This window comes from Homalodisca vitripennis, chromosome 1 (assembly GCF_021130785.1).
Source record: "Homalodisca vitripennis isolate AUS2020 chromosome 1, UT_GWSS_2.1, whole genome shotgun sequence".
In the NCBI taxonomy this organism is placed as follows: domain Eukaryota; kingdom Metazoa; phylum Arthropoda; class Insecta; order Hemiptera; family Cicadellidae; genus Homalodisca; species Homalodisca vitripennis.
Genome location: NC_060207.1, coordinates 132,293,898 through 132,317,422, shown reverse-complemented (window position 1 = coordinate 132,317,422; position 23,525 = coordinate 132,293,898). Strand labels below are relative to the sequence as shown.

Here is a 23,525-nt window from a genome sequence, read left to right as displayed (position 1 = left end):
CTAACCAATGTTTTTCAACCATCTCAATGCTAGTTTAATAAATATAGTTTTGTTTAGAAAAGTCCTTACAATAACATGCCCTTACATTACATTGTCAATATTTTAGCATTTTAGTCCAAATGTAAAGTTTTATTAAAAATCTTATAAAACTTTTATTTCTCAATATTTCTTTCTGAAATTTTCTATATTGGTTCATAATTATACATACTAATGTAAAATGTAACATATGTTTACATAAATAGTAAAATAATATAAGTTTTCTAATTAAAAAAAAAAAAACGAATATTTTTTTTTTAGTTTACTTATTTATATTTTTGGATATTATCATGAAACTTTGTTATTATATAACAGTATATTTCATAACCTACAAAACAAACCAAAAATTGTTCATTTATCAGTATTAGGATAGGAGTTATACAATTTTTAGTCTAACATAACAAAATAGCTGTTTTGTGCTTGGCACACTTGGCTGTTATAGGCCATTTACCACTGGCACTCAGGAAACACCCACAGCTCACATGCATGGCATTACTCAAAACGAATCTTGAAATTTGCTTGGCATCCAAAGGGTTAAGGCAGTAACTACATATTATCTAGCCTTGCAATAGTCTTACAAGGACTACAACTTTTGGTTCGATCGTCCTGGAATTTTAAAGATGTGTACTTGAAAAATACGAATATTTTAAAAGAATTTCATGATTGAAGTTGGCTGGACACCCTTTCCTATTATGGAGTTTATTCACTGTTTTTAATTCTATATTCCACTTATTTTGAGACTTATTATAACCTTTAGTGAGATGTTCGAAACGAGTTCTATAGTCATTTTAGCTCTGTTGTCATGTTTTTATATGATCCAGTCAGTCACAGTCAGTGAATACAAACTTTATGAATTCAAATGAAACATTTTCCAGCACAATATGGACTTATAGCCAAGTGCTTTTGCATTTGTTTGTGCACATGATACAGCTCCAATTAGAAACTTTTTGGATGCTGCCATTGAATGGGTGCTATCTCAAGTGGCGGAATTTTGTAACAGAATTTTTAAACTAGTTTAGAGATATAACAAATGTTTTGATTGCTGATCTCTCAAATGTGTAGAAAGATTTTGGCAATTTGTTTTATTTGTGATGTAAATAATACATGTTCTGTGTATTTGTATAGCCCAATAGAGCTCACTTTTTGGATAGCCCTCCAAAAAGATTTTGTACAAGAACTACATTAACTTTCAGTTAGAACCCTAGCATCTAGATAGGAATAAAATAAAAAAATTACATTACTGTGTTTTCAGCTTTTATGTCAGATTATAACATGGAGATTGACATAAAAAAATATTCTTGATCGATATTTGTTTATACCAACTCCACAACTGATAGTTTTATCAGGCAATTAATGGATTTTTAAAGTAACAAGCAATGGGACAGAAAATTGTCTGGTGCTATGTTCTGACCATTATTGTAAGTATCATCTAGGGAGTTGTCTCGACTATATATCTCCAGTCTAAGAGATAAACAGTCCAGTTAAGCAAACAGGTTTAAAATTGCCACCATCTTAGCTGGTACCAAATTTATTCATTTTTGGTAATGTTAATAAAAGATATAACTTTTTTGTATACAGATTGTAGGACATCAGCCGTCTTTCATTAACGAGCTAAAGCTGTCAGACTTCAAGCAGGTCCTGACCAAGTACAACATCAGTTCTGAATTTTCTGGTGGAGTTCTGTGGTGCTGCAACAATACTGTGGCTGTGAGACGGGTGAGTTTTTCCTATGTAATCACCTGAATCCAGTAACTAAGATACTCACTGTTTAACTTGTGTCTTATTTACAAAGAATGCAGAACTCTCTGTTGAACTCACACGATGGAATAACTACTTATTTTGGGGTATAAAACATTTGGTTATAACTAATTATTTCTTTAAGTAATGACCCATTCATTATTTTTCTGTGAAAGTGATTTTGAAAGGTTAAGACAATTGCATATTCTTTGTTTAAAGTTTGTTATTAATGATGGATGGTTTGAAAGGATAATACAATTTAAGACATTAGCATTCAGATTCAGATTTTATTCACCGTTAAATAATATCTCATATTACAATAGATTTTGTCATTGGTACATAAAAGTACTAAAACTAGGTTAAAATATCTAAACAATCAGAAATTAAAAATTCATCGGTAGTGTAAAAGGCTTTAGAGATACCACTTAGAAATATAAATTTTAAACTTATTAATAGGTTGATTCTTAACTAACATTGGTAACTTGTTAAACATCTTTAACTGTTGTTAGCTAAAGCTCTTATGGCTTTTAGCAAGTCTTATTCTAGGCAAGACCAAGTTAGACTTATACCTTGTGTCATATTCATGTATTGAACTTTGACTGTCAAATTTATTTATATTTTCTCTAACATGAATTAAATTACTATAAATATATAGGGAAGCAAGGGTCATAATATTCAAGTTTGTAAAACTGACTCGACAGGAATCATTGTAACCAAGTCCAGCTATAATTCTTACTGCTTTTTTCTGCCATAGAAAGAATTTTTTTTGCAGAACTTGAATTACCATAATATGGTATTATAGTCTTATTCCATAAATTAAATGAGTATTAAAAAGGCCAAAATATGTCATTAACAGTACATCTAGACTTACAATAGGTTTTAACTTACGCAACAGGTAGTTTATTCTTGCTAATTTTTTACAAATATTATTTACATGTACATCCCACGTTAATGTGGTGTCAATATGTATTACTAAAAGTTTGACATGTTTGGCAAAGTCACTATCAATAGACAGATTTGTATTTAAAGAAAAAAATTATGTTTTCTGTTTTGCTTTCATTAATAACTACTAAACTATTAGCTAAAAACCAAGTTTTTGACAATTTAATTACATTAGATAATTCACCTTTAACCTTATCAACATTGTTACCCGAACAGAGTAATGTTGTGTCATCAGCGTATAATACAGAAAAGGTAGGTACATTAAAACTAAAATCATTTACAAAGACTACAAAAAGGAAAGGTCCAAATACTGAGCCCTGAGGTACACCAGCAGAGACATTTAGAAATTCAGATTTACATTTATTTACTACTACCATCATCTGTTTTCTATCGGAGCTTTGGATTAGTTGCAGTTCTAAGTCCGTAACTCCATAGAATTTTAACTTATCAAATGAAATAGTATGATTGACTAGATCAAAGGCTTTACTTAAATCTAATAAACTAGATCCAACATTTTTTTTTATTTTCTAACTCACTTAAAATATACTCAACAATAGTTTCCAGAGCAAGAGAGGTGGAATGCTTAGGCCTAAAACCATACTGATGTATGTACATTAGATTATTGGCAATAAAATAATCATACAATTGAGTCATTAAACATGATTCTATTATTTTACTAAACACAGGAATGATGGCAATGGGGCGATAATTTTCTGCAAGACGATTATCCCCCTTCTTAAAAATAGGTGTTATCTTAGCAAATTTTAAACAAGTTGGAAACTGACCCTGGAACATAACTAGATTAATTAAAAATGTAAGTAGAATTGATTCAGTGATGTTCTTAATTAAATAATTTGAAAACCCATAGAGATCCTCACTACGAGAATTACTAAGTTTAACAACAATATTTTTAACCGTTTTATCAGCTACCATTTTCCACCTAAAACTATGAGAAACATTTGCATTAGACAAATTACGCACTAAATCCATATAATGTATCTTATTATTTACATTAGTTTGGTTACAGGAATTCATATTAACAGGTACCTACATTGACAAAATAATTATTTAACTCGGTCGGGGAAATAGTTATTTTACATTTTTCATTGACTAGGTTCCCATTATTTACTGTGTTGTAAACAATTTTCCAGGCAGCTTTGCATTTATTATGCGAGTTCTTAATAAATAAATTGTTTGCAGCTAATTTAGCATCATGTATTGATTGGTAATACAATTTTCGAAACTTCTTAAAAACTACTTTGTCCACAATGGACGAGGTTGATTTCCACTTATCATACAACACTAACATATAAGAACGAATTAATTTTAATTCCTGTGTGTACCAATTAGTCAACATCTTAGATTTAGCATTATTTTTACAAGTAAAAATAGGACAATACATATTAAAATAATTAGACAAAACATGAACGAACACTGAAAACGCAGTATGTACATCAGTTAAACTATATATACAGTTCCAATCAATAAAACTAAGGCTTTGGCTTAAATCACTAATCCTGTCATTATTCATTAGACGTTTATCACCAGAAGGCCTATCATTATCTTTTATATTATTTAAAGTAGGCTTACTATTACAAGATGTGGTTAAAAAATCTACCCACATGCCAGCATGGTCAGAAATAATGTCCTGACCTAATAAGAAACATTTCGTCCACTCTTTATTAACATTTGTGAAAACATTATCCAGGCATGCCTGATTATGTGTAGGTTTTGTATTTACAGGGTACAGATCCAAAGATCTAAGAATATTTAAGAAATAATTATCTTCTGGATTTTCTGATTTAGATAGGTCAACATTGAAGTCACCTGAAAGCCCAAAGTATTTAAAAGGCCTAGATAAGAAATGGATAAGTAATTTTTCTAAACAGTCAATAAAATTATTAAAACCTGTATTGGGTGTGCGATACACACTTAAGACAATAAAACCAAAATCTACTAATATTACTGCTGATGCCTCACAAATATAATGTACACAGTAACTCTTAATATTTAATAATTAAAAAGAAATGCCAGTTCTGACTAAAACTGAAGTACCGCCATGCACCCGAGGAGGCTGTCGGCAGTAGCTCGCACCAACGATAAATCCCTCGGGAACATACAATGATACTTCATCATCCGCAAGCCAATGTTCCGTAAGACATATAACATGGGTTTGACTGTCTTTTAAGATTAACTCCAGATGATCAACTTTATTTCTTAATGATTGAATATTTATTGAAAAAACTGTAAGTGGGCCTAGGCCTAGTCCCTCATTATGTTTGCTATAATTAGGTTTATGGGAAGCTACAGTATCACTTATAAGACTCCTTCTATGAGTTGAGGGTTGGAGTTTAAAACTTCCTTGTGGGTGTTTAAGTTTCTCTTGGTCACAAATTTAGACACAAACACTGTACTTGGCCAAAAGTCAGATGAAAAAATATCTTTAAAACAACTTGCAGATACACCTACCTTGAAGGAGGCATATAGCTCTGGGCGCTTTGCATTTACAAGGGGGTACCCAAAAAAAACCGGAATTATTTTATAAAAATTATATATTATCAAATTTTTTACAATACGACCTTATCTCCTTCAAAATAATCTCCATTACAACTAATACACTTGTCCCAACTGTATTTCCATTGATCAAAACATTTTTTGTAGTCATCTTTAGAAATGGCTGCAAGCTCGAGCTTCGTTTTTTTCTTAACCTCTTCAACGCTGTCAAATCGTTGACCTTTCAAGCCTCTTTTCATGTGTGGAAATAAAAAAAGTCGCATGGAGCGAGGTCAGGCGAGTAAGGTGCGTGGGGCAGCGGAACCATGCCGTTTTTGGCTAAAAACTGCCTAACTGAGATGGCTGTGTGTGCCGGTGCATTGTCCTGGTGGAAGAACCAGTCTCCAGTCTGCCACAAATCGGGTCTTTTCTGGCGAACACTGTTGCGCAATCTTCTTAAAATCTCCAAATAAAATGTTTGGTTGACAGTCTGACCTGGAGGAACAAACTCAGAATGAACAATGCCTTTAGCATCAAAAAAGCAAATCAACAAGGTTTTGATGTTTGATTTGACTTGCCGACATTTTTTTGGACGAGGTGAAGATGGCGACTTCTAATCGACATGTCGCCATTTTAAATCGAGCGAACCACTCGTAGACTTGAGTTTTCCCCATAGCATCATCTTTGTAAGCTGTATTCAACATTAAAATAGTTTCTGCAGCATTTTTACCAAGTAAAAAACAAAATTTCACAGCTGCACGTTGTTCACTTAAACTTGCCATGACAAAAAACGAAACAAGAACAAAACAGGGTTAGCGAAAACAGTCACTACGAACGAACAGAATGCACTAGGACAACGGAACTGGGGTCACTGAGCTCGTAATGGGTTGTGCGACACACGCCTAGCGGCAGGAATGTGTACTACACGCTGCCGGCTGCCTGCAATACAATTCCGGTTACTTTTGGGTACCCCCTCGTAGACTTTCCACTATGTAATTACCATTAATTTTCGTGTTTAGGTAAGACTTTAGTTCTTCACAGGTAGCATTAGGCCTCAATCAGGACACAAATAAAAACACTTTGTTTTCAGCAATAGTAAGGTTATGAGTTTCGGTCGATTTACCAGTAATGAATTTAGGCCTAGACGTTTTAGATGGATAAGGTCTCTTGTTATCATTATTATTATGATTCTTTCAGAAATTATAATCCAGCCTTCTATGTCTTCTTGTTTTAACTTCCGTAAAGTTAGATCCACAACCAACGTATTCATCACCTACAACATTCTTGTGATACTGTTGGTCGATCATATTCATGTTCCACTGGTCCACATCAGAATATTGATCCAGATCCGGTTCACAGACTGAGACTGGTAATGGGGAACTGGTTCGTTCCTCTCTGGAATGCTTGTTGGAACGTTCCTCCTGTACATTGGAATAAAGAATTGGTGTATTGGAATAACTTGATGTAGATCTTGTTACTCTCAACGATTGTGGAGTCACGTCTTTAGGAGAACCGACTATTGCCGAGGTCAGATGTATTATTAAAAACAGAACTTGTACGATTATTACTTACAGTAACACCATCCATTTCCTTATAAATGTCGTTTTTATTACTATTTTTAACTTTATTAGCATAGGAAACAATTCCCTTGTCATTTACTAAAAGGTCCCCAATGGCTTCAGTATGGTTAGCCACAGAAAATTTAACACTTCCTATTTCATTTTTCAAAATATCTTACAACTCACTTAACTGTCTTAAACTATTTGTTAATTCAAAAACTTGGTCCGTCAAAATTTTAATATGTTCAGTGCAGTTTAGTTCGTTATTTTCCTTTAATAAATCAGTTTGGATGGCCGTAGAACTCACGTTAACCTCCAAATTTCGGCACTTGTTGCACTTCCAAAATGCTTTGTTCCCTAAGTCTTGGAAACACTTGTATTCTTGATTAGTTATACCGACACAATCCGAATGGTACCATAAATGGCATTTGCCTTCACATAGAATAGTTTTACAGTTTTTTGGGACATTTCTTCCACATGTACCACACTTGAACTTACTACCAGACGCCATCTTCCAACACATAGCATTATATGTTACAAAAAGTTGTATATTAGTAATGTAGCCTCCAAAAGTTTTAAATAAAATTTAATAAGAATAAAACACCCTTAGCATTTTTAATATTACTGAAAACTACCAGTCCAGTTTTAGATATTTAACAACGTTTTACAACAAAATGTATATCATTATTAATGATCATATAAAGCTATAATTTGCTTTTTTGTTTTTACAAATAAAACTAAATACAGTACACTCTGAGAAATCCGGACTAATGTAGCGGACAGCAGATCTGGACTTTAAAAAATCCAGATTTGCTGGAGGTTGGTACATCTCATTATTTTTGTCGTTATTACGGAAAAATATAATGATTTACGGTGGAAATTAATGGCAGAAAACGTTTTGGTAATATGTAAAGACAACAATGAGCTTTTTTGAGTATTAAACCTTTAATAAAACGTAAAATCATGTACAAATACAATACATATACACAATATAGTACACTCTAAACTAAACACAGTAAAATCAAATTATACTTAAGAATTGTACAACTAAATTAAGTAAAAATACAAGGGATAAACATTATGAGATTGAATGTATGAAATATTCACTGGTATAACAAATAAAGGAATGGAACTTATTTCTTAAAGAAGTCAATAAAGGGCGTCTGCTTTACTCTTTTGGCTTGTGTTCTTGCCGCAAAGTCTCTCAATTTTTAAAACACATAATGCCGGCTGCTGATGTTCGTTATTGTTGAGTGATGTACTCTAGTGCCCTGTTTAGCACCTTAAACCCTTCAGAATAATATCATACAGTTTTCTTCATCAGTCAAGCCAACCATCACTAGCTGTAAATTCACCTCCTTCAATTTTTAGTTTAAATTTTAGAGCTTTTTCTTGAAGCATGGAACCATTATCGGGAACACCCTTGCTCCTTAAATGCTGAAATAATAAAAATAATGCCTCTTCAACTTCTGCCTGTTTTCTTTATGCATAGTTTTCCTCACTTTCACTGCACTTCAACTAGATTGAGAGTAACACCACTTTTCAATTTGTTTTTCTCCTATCGAAATCTGTACTTGTTCCAAAGCCTAACTCTAACGCAATTGTTTTCACTGATGCACTTTATGGTTCAAAACTTTTCTTCCACTGACACAAACACTTTTTTACATGTTTCGCTCTTCTTATTTCAATGTGACACAAAAATAAAGGAACAAGCTGGTGCACTGAACAGAAAGCAACTAAACTGACACTACTGCAGGTCGCGTACAACAGGCGAAGGCTAAGCACTCCCCTCTCCACAACCACTTGGAAATTTCCACCATCAGGTACACAAATGAAACCATTGTATTAAACAACAAGCGCCCGAAAATATGAAGTGCATTAAAATAAATTGTGTTATGCGGACTATTCGTGTTAAAACTTTTATCTTTCAATAAATATTTTTTATTTAATATTTGGTCCGGACTTTACGCAGTTCAGATTAGTGCGATCTGATTTTTGAGAGTGCACTGTGAAAAGTAAGATAAAGAGACTTAATGATTTACTAGAAACAAATAAACCCAGCTTAACTTTTACTAACGGAACACAGTCTTCGAAGTGAGAAGCTGACTAGTACCAGAATTAACAACTACATCCTTGCAGGAGGTTTCTCAAGAGAAGTTATCCAAAAACGGGGTGTTGCCATTTACGTAAATGTCAGCCTTGAAAATATAAAAGTTACAGATAACACAATTGAAAAAGTCTGTGAACTCTCCATGATCCGCATTAATTCTGGTAAAACTCAAACCTACCTTTTAGGAGTATACAGACTCCCAAACAGTAATCTAAATGTAGCCCTTGACGCCCTATCCAAGACATTGTATATGATAACAACATGGAAATGTTCTACTGTTGTTATGGGGAACATTAATTTTGATAATGTAACTAATAATATGGGTAATAGGGAATTAATAAACATGCTGCCTAGCCATAATATCCGAAGGCTACACCTCCCACCAACCAGAGTCACACGTAGCACTTCAACTTCTATTAACTCTATATGCACCAACATTCACTATGACGGCATCAAGGCAGAAATCTTAGCAACTGGCCTATGTGATCACACTGCTCAGAAACTTAAACTTGGAAACTCAAAATAAAGTACTCCTGATCTCAATAAGTAGATGTTTCTCCCAGACAAACCTTAACAATCTAAAACAAGTCCTGAAGGATGAGTCATGGCAAACTGTCTATAGTGCTTTGGCTGTTGACGAATCATATGACAATTTCAATCACACACTTAACTGGGCCCTGAATTCTAAATGCACCTTGATTAAATCTAGATCAAAAAGAGGATTTAGTTTCAAAAATACAATCGAGCAAGAAGCATGCAGGATTTAAAATATTTACCTTTGGGCATTAGAAAACGAGGTTTAAAGTGGGGAATTGGCTGAGAAGGTGACTATAGTTCAAGCAAAGAAGGACTATGACCTTAGATTGAATCATTTAAGTTAAGGAAAGAAACCACATAAAACTAAATTGAAAATTCAGAAAACAAACAAAAAACCGTCTGGAATGTAATTAAGCATGAGATATGCAGAAACAGAGAGCATTCAACCCCCATAGAGTTGGTAATAGATGAGAGGTTGAATAAAGATCCTCTCCTAATAGCACAACATCTAAATAACCATTTCAGTACAGCTGCAGATAACACCCAGAGTCATTGTACAGTACCTAATTTCAAAACAGAAGCATTTGAACTCCAAAATCTGCTTGAACTCATAATAAACCCAACCGCAAGATCTGAAATGTCAAAAAATAACACTACCGTAAAATAAAAACCATCTTCAGGATTAGACGGGATCTTCTCAAAACTACTTAAACATTGCAAATAGGACATCATGCCTGCTTTATCACATCATCAACCTATCCTTTAAGGAAGGTATTTTCCCAAAAGCCCTGAAATCATCCAAAATTTAAAAAAGGACTCACAACCTCAATAAAAAACTACAGACCCATATTCCTCTTATCTACAATATCCAAAGTAATTGAAAAGGCAATGCTTGACAGATTAATGAGTCATATTATTAATAACAATATCCTCAATAGTCAACAACATGGTTTCCTAGAGGGAAGGTCAACCATCACAGCCCTGACTAGCCTTGTTGAGTACATTATAGATCAGATGGCGGAATGAGCACCTGTTACTGGGTTTCTCTCAGACTTCAGTAAGGCATTTGAAACTTTAGAACACTCTCTACTGCTAAACAAAATGAAGAACATTGGAATAAAAAAAGGCAAAGCTGCAAATTGATTTTCAAGCTATCTGGCAGGAAGAACACAAATAGTTGAATTAACATACATCAAAAACCACACTAGCCATATAGCAAGGTCACCTTTACTCCCAATCAATAAAGGTGTAGCCCAAGGCTCAGTATTAGGACCAATCCTTTTCATCCTGCTGACCAATGACCTGTCAAGCTATCTTCAAGAATATGGGTAAGCAATTATGTACGCTGATGACACTGCACTCTTGACAAACAGAAAAAAACATTAGAAATTTCATCCTTTGTTACATACAACATGGCTAAGCAGTATTGTCAAAACAACTTTCTTGTACTTGAAAAAAGAAAAATCAACAGTTATATTTCGGAAACAGAACCACTGACTTTCCAGGGCTACCAGAGATTGAACTAGGAAGTGAAGCAAATTATCTCAGAGTTATAATTGACAGCAAACTCACTTGGGCATCACATGTAGACAACCTTTGTAGAAAATTAAATACCAGCCTCTATGCACTCAAGAGAATAAAAAAACTCTTGTGGCCTTGAAGTAGCATACCACTCGCTATTTGAGCCACATATTCAATATGGACTTATAGTGTGGGAAAACTCCTTTGCAAGGAATGTAAGCCGAGTCTTGGTACTACAGAAGAAAGCAGTGAGAACTTTAAACCAATATGACTCTTGTCAAAGTGTGTTCCGAGAACTTAAAATACTGACTGTCACATCACTTTACATTCTTGAAGTGGTCAAACATGCAGTAGACAGGAATCACCAGAGCTAGGAAAAGCTCACCAATACAGCACTAATAATAACACAAACTTTGCCATTACGATTCACCACACGTCCTTCTATGAGAAGAAAAAGTGCTACGCAGGAGCCAAGCTGTTAAACCTCCTACCTGAACAGTTAAAAAGAATACGTGAAGACAAAACCTGCAACAAGTATCTCATGGAATGGTTGCTGGAGCACACCTTCTACACCTTGGACGAATTTTTTAACTGGAGGAATAACCAGACTCATCTCACTTGTTTTTAACTTTACATACATTTTAGTCAAGGCAAATTATATCTGAACTTTTTTTAAACCAAACTTTTGTTTGATGTAAAACTGTTGACTCAATTACTGTTGTCAAAGAATTTGTAGATAAAGAAGTTTGTCTATTATCGATTGACTGTATTATAAACATATTGAAATCTTCTAGATTTTAACTGGAACAGTTAAAACGTTTGTTTGTTTACATTATTTCTTAGGGCTTTTAAAATTTGTATTAGTTATATTTCTACAAGAGTATGGAAGATCCAACTCAATATTTCTTCTACAATCATCAGGTGGTAGACAATGTATCTCTGAATCGATGAAAAATAGCATAATATTTTTTCGGGATATTTTTATGAAGTATTGCAAATTATTTGATTTGCAAATACATAATTGTTATTTAATTGTATGTCAGAAGTAGTTTTGGCATTTTTATAAATTTTACAATGTTCTAAAGTTGACAGCACACACAAAGATTGCTCTTCTTTAATATGATATATAAAATTGCATATTATGTAAAAATTCAAGATTGCTTTCAATGTCCATATTATTTAAATTATCAATATATTTGAATTTTGGTGATGCTTCAAGGTTTCAGTTTCTGATATGTGTAGAGCCCACATGTTAGGGTTCAGGTGTGAATCCAGCAGTAACAATTTTTGTTAACCTGTTGCTTGACTGTCTAATTTGATCAACTCTTAAGACATTAAATAAACTGTTCCTTTCAGTATTTGAATCTAACCACAGAAGGTACAAACAAATGTCAGTTTAAAAAAGGAGAGTATTTGCTCAAGCTCTTAAAGAATAGTGCAGTCAAAACTATTTGGAACTGAAAGTGATTGCAAAATAGCTTGCATAATGATTTTTGACTTTTGAGTTCACATAGTATTAGAAGAGAGTATCCAACCAAGTGCTCCTGGTACTACACTTAACTGAGTTTGTGTAATATGCATTTATTCTACAAGGACAGAGTTGTAATCAATTTTCCAAGCTCAACATATTAAATAGGATCATTCACTTGGAAAATTCATGCCATTTTGTAAAAATATTTTCACTTGTTTATTGGCTTTTTTCAGTAAACATTTTACCCATTTTAACATTTTACTTCAAAGTTATTTATCTGTTGCACTTCTTAAAAACACTGTCCTTCCATGTTTATTTTAATTAGTGAAAAAAATAATCACAAGTTTGTAGAGTTGTGTAAGTTTTTGTTTAACAAACTTTAACTTTGAAGTTGTGATTGTCGCATGATCAGGTTTATTGGGCGGGCGGTTTCAAGGTACAAATATTACAGTAACTCTTGTCCCAATAGCTTAAGCTAATGCTTGCAGAACTGAAGTTCAAGTGGTTTCCGAAAATCTTAGTAATTTCTTCTGTTTTAAACCACATATCGGCAAAATTTCTTACAGTTTCTTTTCATTAAGGAGTATATACATGTCATATTGTAGTATCACTAGTATAAAGGAATACAACATTTTCCAATATATAATTTTTTATTGGAAAATGTGATATTGGACATTATAAAAAAATTACATATTAGAAAATGTTGTATTCCTTTATACTAGTGATACTACAATAAACCGTTTTTCCAACGCTCCAAGATTCTACATGTCATATTAAAATTTATTAATATTCCAATTTATTTTAATATAGAAAACTACTCTTGCACTATTGAATAGAATAGAATCACAATGGATTCTATCATGTTTTCCTTTGACAGACAGGAAATTTCACAATAGCTCACAATTAAAATCAATCACCGTGATAAAAAAAAAAATCTAGGGAGAATTGAAAAACTGTCCCAAAATATGTATTTTAATTAGAGGCAAAATTCTAGGTCACAAATTGACTGACCTGAATTGGGAGTAAGCTGTGTACTAGAAACCTCTGTCCAATGCATCAATATTTTGGGGAATATTTGGTAACCTTCTTGCACATGAATCGAAATACAGTAATATGGTTGTAGAAACGTGTAAAAAATGAGATTCCTGATTTTCTGTTGTAGCATGAAGCTGGAAGGGTGACGCTGGAAGGTTGCCTGTCAGAGGATTACTACAGAGTGAGAGAGCTACTGTATGAGCAGTACGCTATAGTCTGAGTGTATGGTTACTTAACTATTGTGTTTTATCTATTGTACATATAGTATTGGTGTTGAACATTAATGTGAGATTAATAAACTACGCTGAAATATATCAATTATTTTTATTAAGTTAAGTACGTTTTTATGTGTTTACTATTGTATTTTTTACACGTTACTGTATTATAGTTATAAATATATGTTATTTTCATGAAATTTATCTTCATCTATTTAATTACCTAGAGTTCTTTTTCTGTGTTTTTGGAATATTGTGATTTTCTCACTGAAGAAGCAAACATTTTAAAATTTATTTCTCTAAATACCATTCATTTTATCTGTGAGTGAGCTTAGTACATTTTTATTCTGTTACGAAATCTTTTAAAATGTGAAAACTACAACTTACCATTGGCATAACATAGGTTTTTTACATCTATAGCACAATACTATCCTCAAATTATCTCGATTAAACAACTCAACACAGAAATCTTCTTGCAATCATTCATAATTTACTCTTATTGTTTAATGGAAGGTATATAAAATATATAATAAAACCATTACTGTACTCTGATTTTAACACTTTAAAACATTATAAAAACATAATGTTCTTGGCACAGTACTGAGACATTTTATGAAGTTATTTTGTTTTGCTGTATATCTATTGCTACAGTAAAATACATCTGAATACAGCAGTAACAATATCACTAAGAAATACATTATTAATTTTTGAACTTAAAAGATATCATCACTTATTGATTTTTTTAACTATACTATATGGTTTATTTTTTGCAGCTAAATCCCTTATTCATTTATGAAGAACAAGTTGAATTGATGCGCCTTCACTTGATTTTAAAGATCTAAATGTTACTGTGTCTCCTTGAAATAAAATATACACCTTAGTAAATAAACAAAGATCAACGTTTCTACCAATCATTGGCTCTCCCACCATTACCCAATGCACAGTTCATCCACAACTTGTATTTGAAGCACACTGTCAGATTAAACTAAACTAATACATGACTATATTTACTTAATGTAAAATCAAACCTGGTTTATTTACGGTACAAAATGTTGATGTCTGAACTGATCTACTGTATTAGCTTGATAACACTAAGGATGCTCAGTACATTTTCCTGTAGTGCATGGCTTGTTGTGGTCTGTACCCTGTAACTGAAAAAGCATTACGTTTCACACTGCTTGCATAAATGTTACAATAAAACTTCTTATGACCCCAAAAATTATATACATAGCTTCTTTCTCAATCTGGCTAAACCCAGTCTCAGCATCATTAACACACCAGATGTGTAGTGCACATGGCAGTTTGCCCTAATTTCACTGTTTGTTGGCAGCCCTGCTAATAATTCTGCCGCACCTCCTCTTCATGATCTAACTTCTGAGTTAAGTGTTCTTTCAGGATACATGGCCAATAAGCCAGGGAAATTTGGCCTCAGAATATGGGCTATGACTGACTCGTAGACTTTTTATTCTTACAGCATGAAAATTATCATTTCAAAACAAAAACTTGGATCCTATCTTTTAGACAACTCAGCAAGAAGTATTGCAGTAGAACCTAGATATAACAAATATCAAGGGTCCAAAATAAAATTTGGTATATCAGGAGATTCTCAATAACGGGGTTCATTATATTGAGGTTAATTGCGGCCAATATTCGTTATAAAGGGTTTCTTAAAGCTGAATGCAAAGCTCTATGAAACGCACTTCTCACTACTTAACCTCTGTTTTACAAATGATTTATACATAACTGTAGACCTATGTCCAACTGTAACTATTTCCAAGTACAGTTATCTATAACAGCGAAAAAAACCAATGTTTTTGAAAATTACGTAATTTATTTTACACCATACATTGAAAATTACATATGTATTTACATAGTTTTCAGAAAGAGAATATTACATAGTTATTCAGTACCTTGATTACCACTAAAAAGTAAGTGATTTTTTATTATTTACCTTGTTGTGTTAACTTATCCGTTTCATAACCCAGCACAGTTATAGATTTAATGACAAAACCATTTAAAGCACTTTTTCTTAAGAAAAAACATTTGAACATGTTAAGTGCGTTTCTTGCGTTGTGATCTGCTTGATCACTAACAAGTTCTTCATCCTCGTTGTCTTCTGCTTGTACTGTTTTTTTTCCATCATCAGTGAGCTCTCCACAGATTGCAACGTTGTCATCGAAGTTGACAAAATCTTCAAAATCCAAGTCCATGTTTAAAGCTTCCCTCACTCAGTCAACATCCTTCGATTGGTTCTGTACATTGAACTTGTGGATCGTCCTCATCTTGGTTATGGTTACGATAATTCATTTGAAAGCAGCTTTTCTTCCACACTTTTGTATTTGCTTTATATTCTGTTGGTAAGGTTGATATGTTCTTGAAAAGTCTGAGATATTTTTATTTTCCTATAACCAAAGGTTTCAGTTTATCTGTACCAGATGAGTTAGTGCGGAGCAAGACTGTCAAATGATCTTTGCTGTTTTTCTCCCCGTTGCAAGAGTCTCCGTTAAAAGTTAACATTTTATCTGGCAGGCATTAAAAAAAAACTTGTTTCATCTGCATTGTAAATGTCATATTGATGGTATCCATGGAACAAGTTTGGCAATTTAGCTTTCCACGCTTCGCACGTTGCATCATCCACGGTTAGCACTTCCACTACAAACTGTTTTGATACTTATTTTGTGCCTTTTTTTAACCGATCCAACCAGCCATTACTGGCTCAAAAGTTTGCATGTCCTAATTGTTATGCAAAATTGAGACTTTTCTTGTAGTATGGGACCTGTACTTTTCTTGACTTTTTATTATTGCGGCTAATGTGGAGGGAATGATTTTCTTCAATAAAGTGTGTCATCTTACATTTAAAGTTGACTGTTAGTGATTTTTTTGAGTGTTTTTGCGCCATAGCAAACACGAACACATAATAAAAACGATAACACTGTGAATGTACAATGACAACACTACCGAACACAGAAAATATAATGACAATGCAGCGCTGACTGACTGATGGGTTGTAGGGGAAGGGGAGGGAAGCAGGTCCTATTGTTTTCGTAATTCACGGGTTGAGGGGTTTTATTTTCTCTTCTGAAGTCATACAAATACTTTATATCAAGGATTCAAACCCAAAATATTTGGCTATGTAAGCATATATTTTACATTGAGTGTTATGGACATTTGAAGGGTATTCAAAAAAATTCTTTATATCAAGGAATTTGTTATATCAGGACTCCTCTATATCAACAAAAATACAGACACAGGTCACAACGTAACTTGTGATCACTTTATTTACCTCCCTGCCTCCAGTGTGTGATTTACCTGAAAAAGTTGACTTTTAGTAGGTATAAATGGAAAAATAGGAGGTAAGTTCCAGTACAGCTCTGTCACTTCCAGCTGTCTCTACTTGAAAAGTAAACAGTTAAATGTTTGCTTTAACAAACTGAGAGACTCTGGTTTCATATGTGACAAGAAAAAAAGATGGACAAAATTAACAAGACAACTAGGAAAGACTGCATGCCAAAAATAATTGCATTCAACAATAAGTACAAATGCGTTGTACATGTATGCGATGCAATGCAGAAACAGTACTAGAATTTAACAGTATCTAGATTAGCTAACTGCTGGCCTTTTACAATGATTTATTTTCTTGAATGTAGGTGGAATAAACCACCTTTATTGATGACAGCTTTTTGTTTATCAAGCTAAAATAAGAGTAATTATTGATGCCTACAACATTCCAAGACGAATGAAATTGAGTATAAGAGAGGTTTTCAATATTGAACATGTTCAGCAACAAACTGTTCGTGCAGCTGTACAGGGACATTATCCTTGCTCTGAAATATTTTCCAAGACACAAACCACTGAGAAGTGCAGTGCTTGTCAAATACCTATTTTAGATGAACATACCACACCAAGTTGTACTGATGTGCAGTGAACAATGAAGAAATGGATATTGACTGATGGTTTTCATAATGGTAAAATACTACATAAATGGTTGTATTGCACGAATTGTTTGTTCATTTGTTTTCTTAAATGTTATCTTATAGCTTAATTAATAATTCAAATAAATTTTAAGGAACCATAAATTTTATTCTATAACGTTCTTTAGAAACAATTATTTTATGTATGCCATCATATTGCTGATGTTCCATTACTTGTATAATAATATTAAATAATAAAAAACAACCAAACAATTATTCTCATATATATAACAGTTAAAACATCCAATTTCATTGCTAGCCCATTATAATTGCAACTTATAGCCACGGCAAGAAGGTGTGAGCAATTTGCCGCCACGAGACAAAGTAGGTTATACTACTTGATTCCTGAAGTAGGCAAGACATTTGGAATGTTAAGAGTCTTAGAAACTATTGCACAGGATGTTCATAACGAACTGGATATGTCAATAAAGCCCTGTAGATGATTATGGTAGCAAAATCAATGTTATAAGGGACAAGTCTTTTTGGGTGGGTGAAGCCTACCAATCAAGGGTCTGAAAGAATTCCATTTTTATAGTCATAGTCTGCACGAGATCTCGAAAACAAAGTAAGCTATAGAGTTAAAATTTTACATAAAGCTCAATTTCTATATAGGCAACACTGAATTCAATGATGGTGCATGTTTCACCATGGCATTTGGCTGAGCATTAACGAATATTTTATATTGTTTTATGGTTAACCATGTTGGCAACAAGAAATTAACAGAATATATAAATTTATAAACAAACTGTGTACAATCATATGAGATCCTAACATGTGACATTGTTATTCATAGAGTGGAAATTCAATGCTAAAATTCGGTGAGTAGTTTTTATTTATTTTCAAATTAAGTCCTATCCCCATAATAATAGCCTAATGAAATAAGTTATAGGCTTGAAATTTTGTATGCAATCTCAGCGAAGCCTGTTGTGTGACACATGGTGTGGTTTACTCCTGCCTTATTGTATTAAGAAGTAATTCCTTCAATTCTTCAAAAGCAGAAACTTTCCCATTTACATAACATGTTCTTTTTCTGAAGTTTCTTCAAATTAGTAGCAATAATGGCAATTTAGGAATGAACCTATAAAATTATTCCCTTAAAAGACACAAATTCAGTTAGGTTCTTTGGATAATATCTTATCCAAAGTTATTTAAGCTTGGACTCAGATGGACAAAAATTACTTAAGATAAAGTATCACTACCCAAATATTTAATCACATCCTGGATAAAACATTTCTTCAGATTATAGATGATATTTTCTTGTAATCGAGCATACAGTTCATCTAAATTAAGTAAGTTTTCATTGGTGTTACTTCAAATAACAATTAAGTTATCAAGATAATTAATCAGAATAGTTTGAAATTCTAGATATAGTCTGTTATAGGGAATACTGAAATATTGCTGGAGCACTAGAGATAACAAAAGGCAGATTCTGGCATTAAGAGAGTATGAAAAGCTCTAAATTTCAGCATTTGGTTCATCATAAAGTTCCAGCAACAAGTAATTATCTTAAAGATCCACTAAAGACAACCTTTATCTACTTTATCTACCTTTAAATTTATTTATATAAGGCTTTCAAAATGTGGTAAAGGTACTTCTCAACATCACTGTTAGGATTAATCGTGACTTTGAAATAACCACATCAATACAGGAGCTGTTCACTGACAACTATAATTGTCTTGGTTGTGCCTAAATCCAAAAATGTCTATCATTTTCGGCCTTATCAGATTCATTCATGTTGAGAAAAAGGAATGGGCCCTGGCCTGAAGAATTTTGTCCTGGCTCCATTTTTTAGATATAAAGAGGCCTTAAACAATGTACATGTATCCAAACCGGCTCAAATATAGATGCAAGCAAAAAGAGATGCAAGTATGAGTTTGTGAAAGAGAATGAATTTCTTCAATTGTTTGCTTCATGTTATGACTGAGAACAACAAACTTTTGAGACATGATCCAATTTCCCACAGTTGCAATTAAAAGTTTTTTTGTAAAAACAACAGTTTCTTCTCTGATTAGTAGAGAAACAGAAGGGACATAACTTGTGAAAATTAGATACATCTTGCTATCTAGCGAAGAATTGAATTGTCTTTGATTTGATGAAACGTCTGGCTTACCAGGGATATCGCATAATGAAAGACAAGTGTCTGTACTTGAAGAAATTATTGGAGACTAGAAACGTTTTTGATTAGCGGGTATACTTGTAAAAAGTCAAAATGAGCAATATTTTCAGTATTTATCTGTATTAAAATAAAGAAAAATAAAGATGTCTTATTTTACCAGGCAGAGATAGGACTAAGAAGCCCTCTCGAACACTTAATCTCGGGACCAATTCCTTAAAGGTGACTTCTGAACAACCACCAATGGCTGGGCAGGCGGGATGTTTGATAGACAGGATCGATCAGTGATCACATCTAATAAGTGTCTTTAATTGGATATGGAACTCGACCTGAGCTCCTATTAAAGATTGACTCCTCGCAGGTCGTCCCCCGGATAGCGTAGTGGTCCATTAAATACGAGATAAAATATTTTTCATGTACACTAACAATATGTAAAATTTTGTAGCTCGGTACTAAGAAAACATTCAGCCCGTAAGTAAGTTAATTATTAAAAACTAAATTGATGTGCATGTTGCTTACCTCAATTTGATGAAGGGGCTGATCTACCATTCTTCACAGTATCTCATGAACAGGTAGTACAGTAGTTGCAAAATGAATAGTTGTCAGGAATAATTGGGATGAATTTAAACCATTTATATGTTGGGTATGCTGTTTAAACACTGTTATAAACCCCATCTTAATGAACAAAGCTGTGGATGTTTGCAAATATAAGGTACTTTAAACTGGTTAGCTTCATTGACTTTGTATGTATTTTCTTCATTGAGGTAACAAAGCAAAATTATAGTACCAGAAATACTTATCTTAGACTGGAAGTATATTAAAAGGGCCGGAAGTAACTGCTTTTTGGCAGAAGTAGGAAAATACAAATATATATATATATATATTTTCTTGATTGGGAGAATAAGGCAAATACAACTGTGACATTGGAAATATAATTCAAACAGAAATGTTTCTACACATGCAAAACTGATTAACAGCCAGTCTCTTTACTATGAACACTGAAATAACATATTTGATATATGCCTTCTTTAGTTTGAAAAATATCATCGGCCTCCCATCATAAGTGTTTTCAATTAAAAGGCTACGAATGTAAATTTTTAATATTTGTGCGAAGCTTTGGGTATCTGCTAGTACTAAATAAAAATCACTTGTGAAATTAAAACTGGTTAAATTTAATCATATATAATAGTATCAATCATACATATATCAAATACGTCAGCAACCTCAAAATAGAGCCCTTTTGAGGTATTTTTAATGTTGAAAATAATTTTATTGAGTTCGGTTCTCTATAATCATACTAGGAGAAGAAAAATATAACATGGATGATCTGTCACACTCTATTTTATCGTACAGTCCTGTACACTTCATATATTACAATCCTAGTTAGTATAATCCTACTTGTGCAAGGATGTTTATGTGAATTTGCCATAAAATTGTTTTCAGAAAATACAAATTTAATTTGGTTCGGGGAAAATAGAATAAATTAATTAGTTGAGAGTTCCAAAACAAATAAAATAGTGAGTGCCGGGATATTTCACAGGTCACATATGATAAATACTGAACATGTTAGAGATACGTTTAACAAAAGTTTGCACTCTAAAGATTTAAATAATAATGCACCATGAGCTCTTTTAACAAATAATAGTTTCTTCTCAGAGGAAATGTATAAAAAGAAGTACAGTCACTGCAATACTTTTGTATAGACCGCCTTCAAGGGATCAGACGCAATTTACAAACCGTTAAATGTTTGCAGATCTATGCAAATGAAGGAACCACGTTTAGTTGATATATAAAGTGATTTATATTTTTCTTTCTGTAATGTTAAAAGAAACTAAATATTGTTTGTAGCTGTAGCTGTATTAATCTTATTTTGAAAATGGTTTCGTCATATTTACATTGACTCACCAAATAGGTAAATATTATTCATTATGTTGCAAAATTATTTATCATCAAACTTTTCTATACTATATATATTTTAAAATGATTTTACATCAGACCAACAGAAGTGTCTAACCAGTTATACAATTTGACTGTATAGTTATAACAGTTTCAGAATATAATGCTAGATAGACAATAGAAAATACGATGTTGATGCATTTGAGGGTGTCTTTCACGGTACTTTCTAATTCTACTTTGATATTTTCCTATTAATTATTCTTTGACAAGAAAATAAGACTATTTATATTAATTTGTTTTCAGATAGAGATAGGCGATTTGCACAATAAATGCGTACATTCTGTACAGTTGTGTATTCTTTTCAAAGAATCAATCATTATGAGTCAGTAGTCAGTAAAATGATCACTAATTATGAACAGGCTAATTCGTCCCGACTACCGGAAGATACGAATGATTTATTTTCTCCGTAAATCACACACAATATTTAATTTTCCCGAACGAAGTGTCGAGAATCAGGGGCCGTTCCAAATGCACGGGTGGTCCGCGGCAGCGAGATTCAGTGGCAGATAAATCAACGGCGGACAACGCGATATTTGTGTAAGACCGGGAAGCGTGGAAGGTGACGCCCGAGGTGCCAACCCTCACCTACAATAATACGTGAGAGTTATTAGCAATACGAGAAAATAGTGGCGACTCTAAATATAGCGGGCAGCCTGGAAATAGCTCGCGAATCGGCGAGATGGGCGACAACAAGGGTAAATATAGCACTTCCGCTCCTCAACCACTAAACAGTTCTAAACACAGATAATTGGCTATGGCAGGGCTGCTGCTGATTAGTCACCGGTTTCGGATTTGTTCTCCGATCTACGGAGCTGCCACGGAACTCCCTAAACCTGCAAGGAAGTTTCCTTGGATCAAAAAAAGTAAACCGTCTCCTTTTAGTCCAGGAGTCGAGAGCCAACATGCATTAATGCATTAATAAGCACATAAGCCATGTTTTTTCTTAAAACGACAAAGAAATTGTCTTTAGGGAATCGATCTTTAATCGCGCTAGTTTTGGTGGTCGTCGTAATGGGAGAGTATAAGGGGATAAGTTTTCTCAAATCGTGTCATTTAACTTGACACAACCAACCTTTGCATCTGACATTTTATTGAAAATTAAATTAGTGTTAGCAAATCATACCAAGGCCGACGACTATCTGGCTGAAAATGACAAATGTCGGTCTCTCATTCATTCTTTTATTTACGTGGTTGACGGTTGGGATTAAACGTGTCATGATAAAGGATGACATGGAAAAATACACAGTTTGGTATTTTTAATTATTTAGGTAACCTCCGGAACTAGTGTGATTTTCTTTGATTTCTCTATCAGGGAAAATGTCTTCATTGATTTCACGAAAACTAAGTTATGTATTTACGTATTATGCAATGAAAATTACCTCTCCGTTCTTAGATTATTTAGTCGCAAATTTACTTATTTTTTTATTTATATTTTTTATTACGCACCTGTTTTTCTATTTTGAAATTTATAAACGACGAGTGGTCAAAAAACCGAATTAAGAATGGTTGCTTGCCTCATTATGGTATAATTGTAAAAACAATAACAAGTACATTATACAGTTTGAAATGCCATTAGTTAAATTTGCATACCAACATTTTACACTTGGTGTCAATCAGAAACTACGCCAAGAATAAAAAAACAGGAATAGTTTTGAATGCCATTTGTTAAAACCGGGTAAATAACAGAACATTAAGATTTCCTGCTTAATTTAATATTAATAGGATGTAAATTAATTAAATGGGTTACACAAGAGACACACAGTATTTTCTGAGGGATTAGTTTTAACAAGAAATCATATTGCCTTTAAGTTATTTACAGTTCACATAGT

General features: G+C 33.1%; 1 protein-coding gene across 1 annotated transcript in view; it reads left to right on the top strand.

Annotated features, from left to right (window-relative positions):
• Positions 1-13,860, top strand: part of LOC124371370 (probable cleavage and polyadenylation specificity factor subunit 2) — a 75,355-nt gene extending 61,495 nt beyond the window's left edge. Inside the window, exons 15-16 of the mRNA XM_046829703.1 lie at positions 1,615-1,752; positions 13,569-13,860. Of these exons, the coding sequence (XP_046685659.1) occupies positions 1,615-1,752; positions 13,569-13,661 (231 nt within the window). The 3' untranslated portion in view covers positions 13,662-13,860. The remainder of the gene's footprint in view (positions 1-1,614; positions 1,753-13,568) is intronic.
• Positions 13,861-23,525: the final 9,665 nt, after the last annotated feature.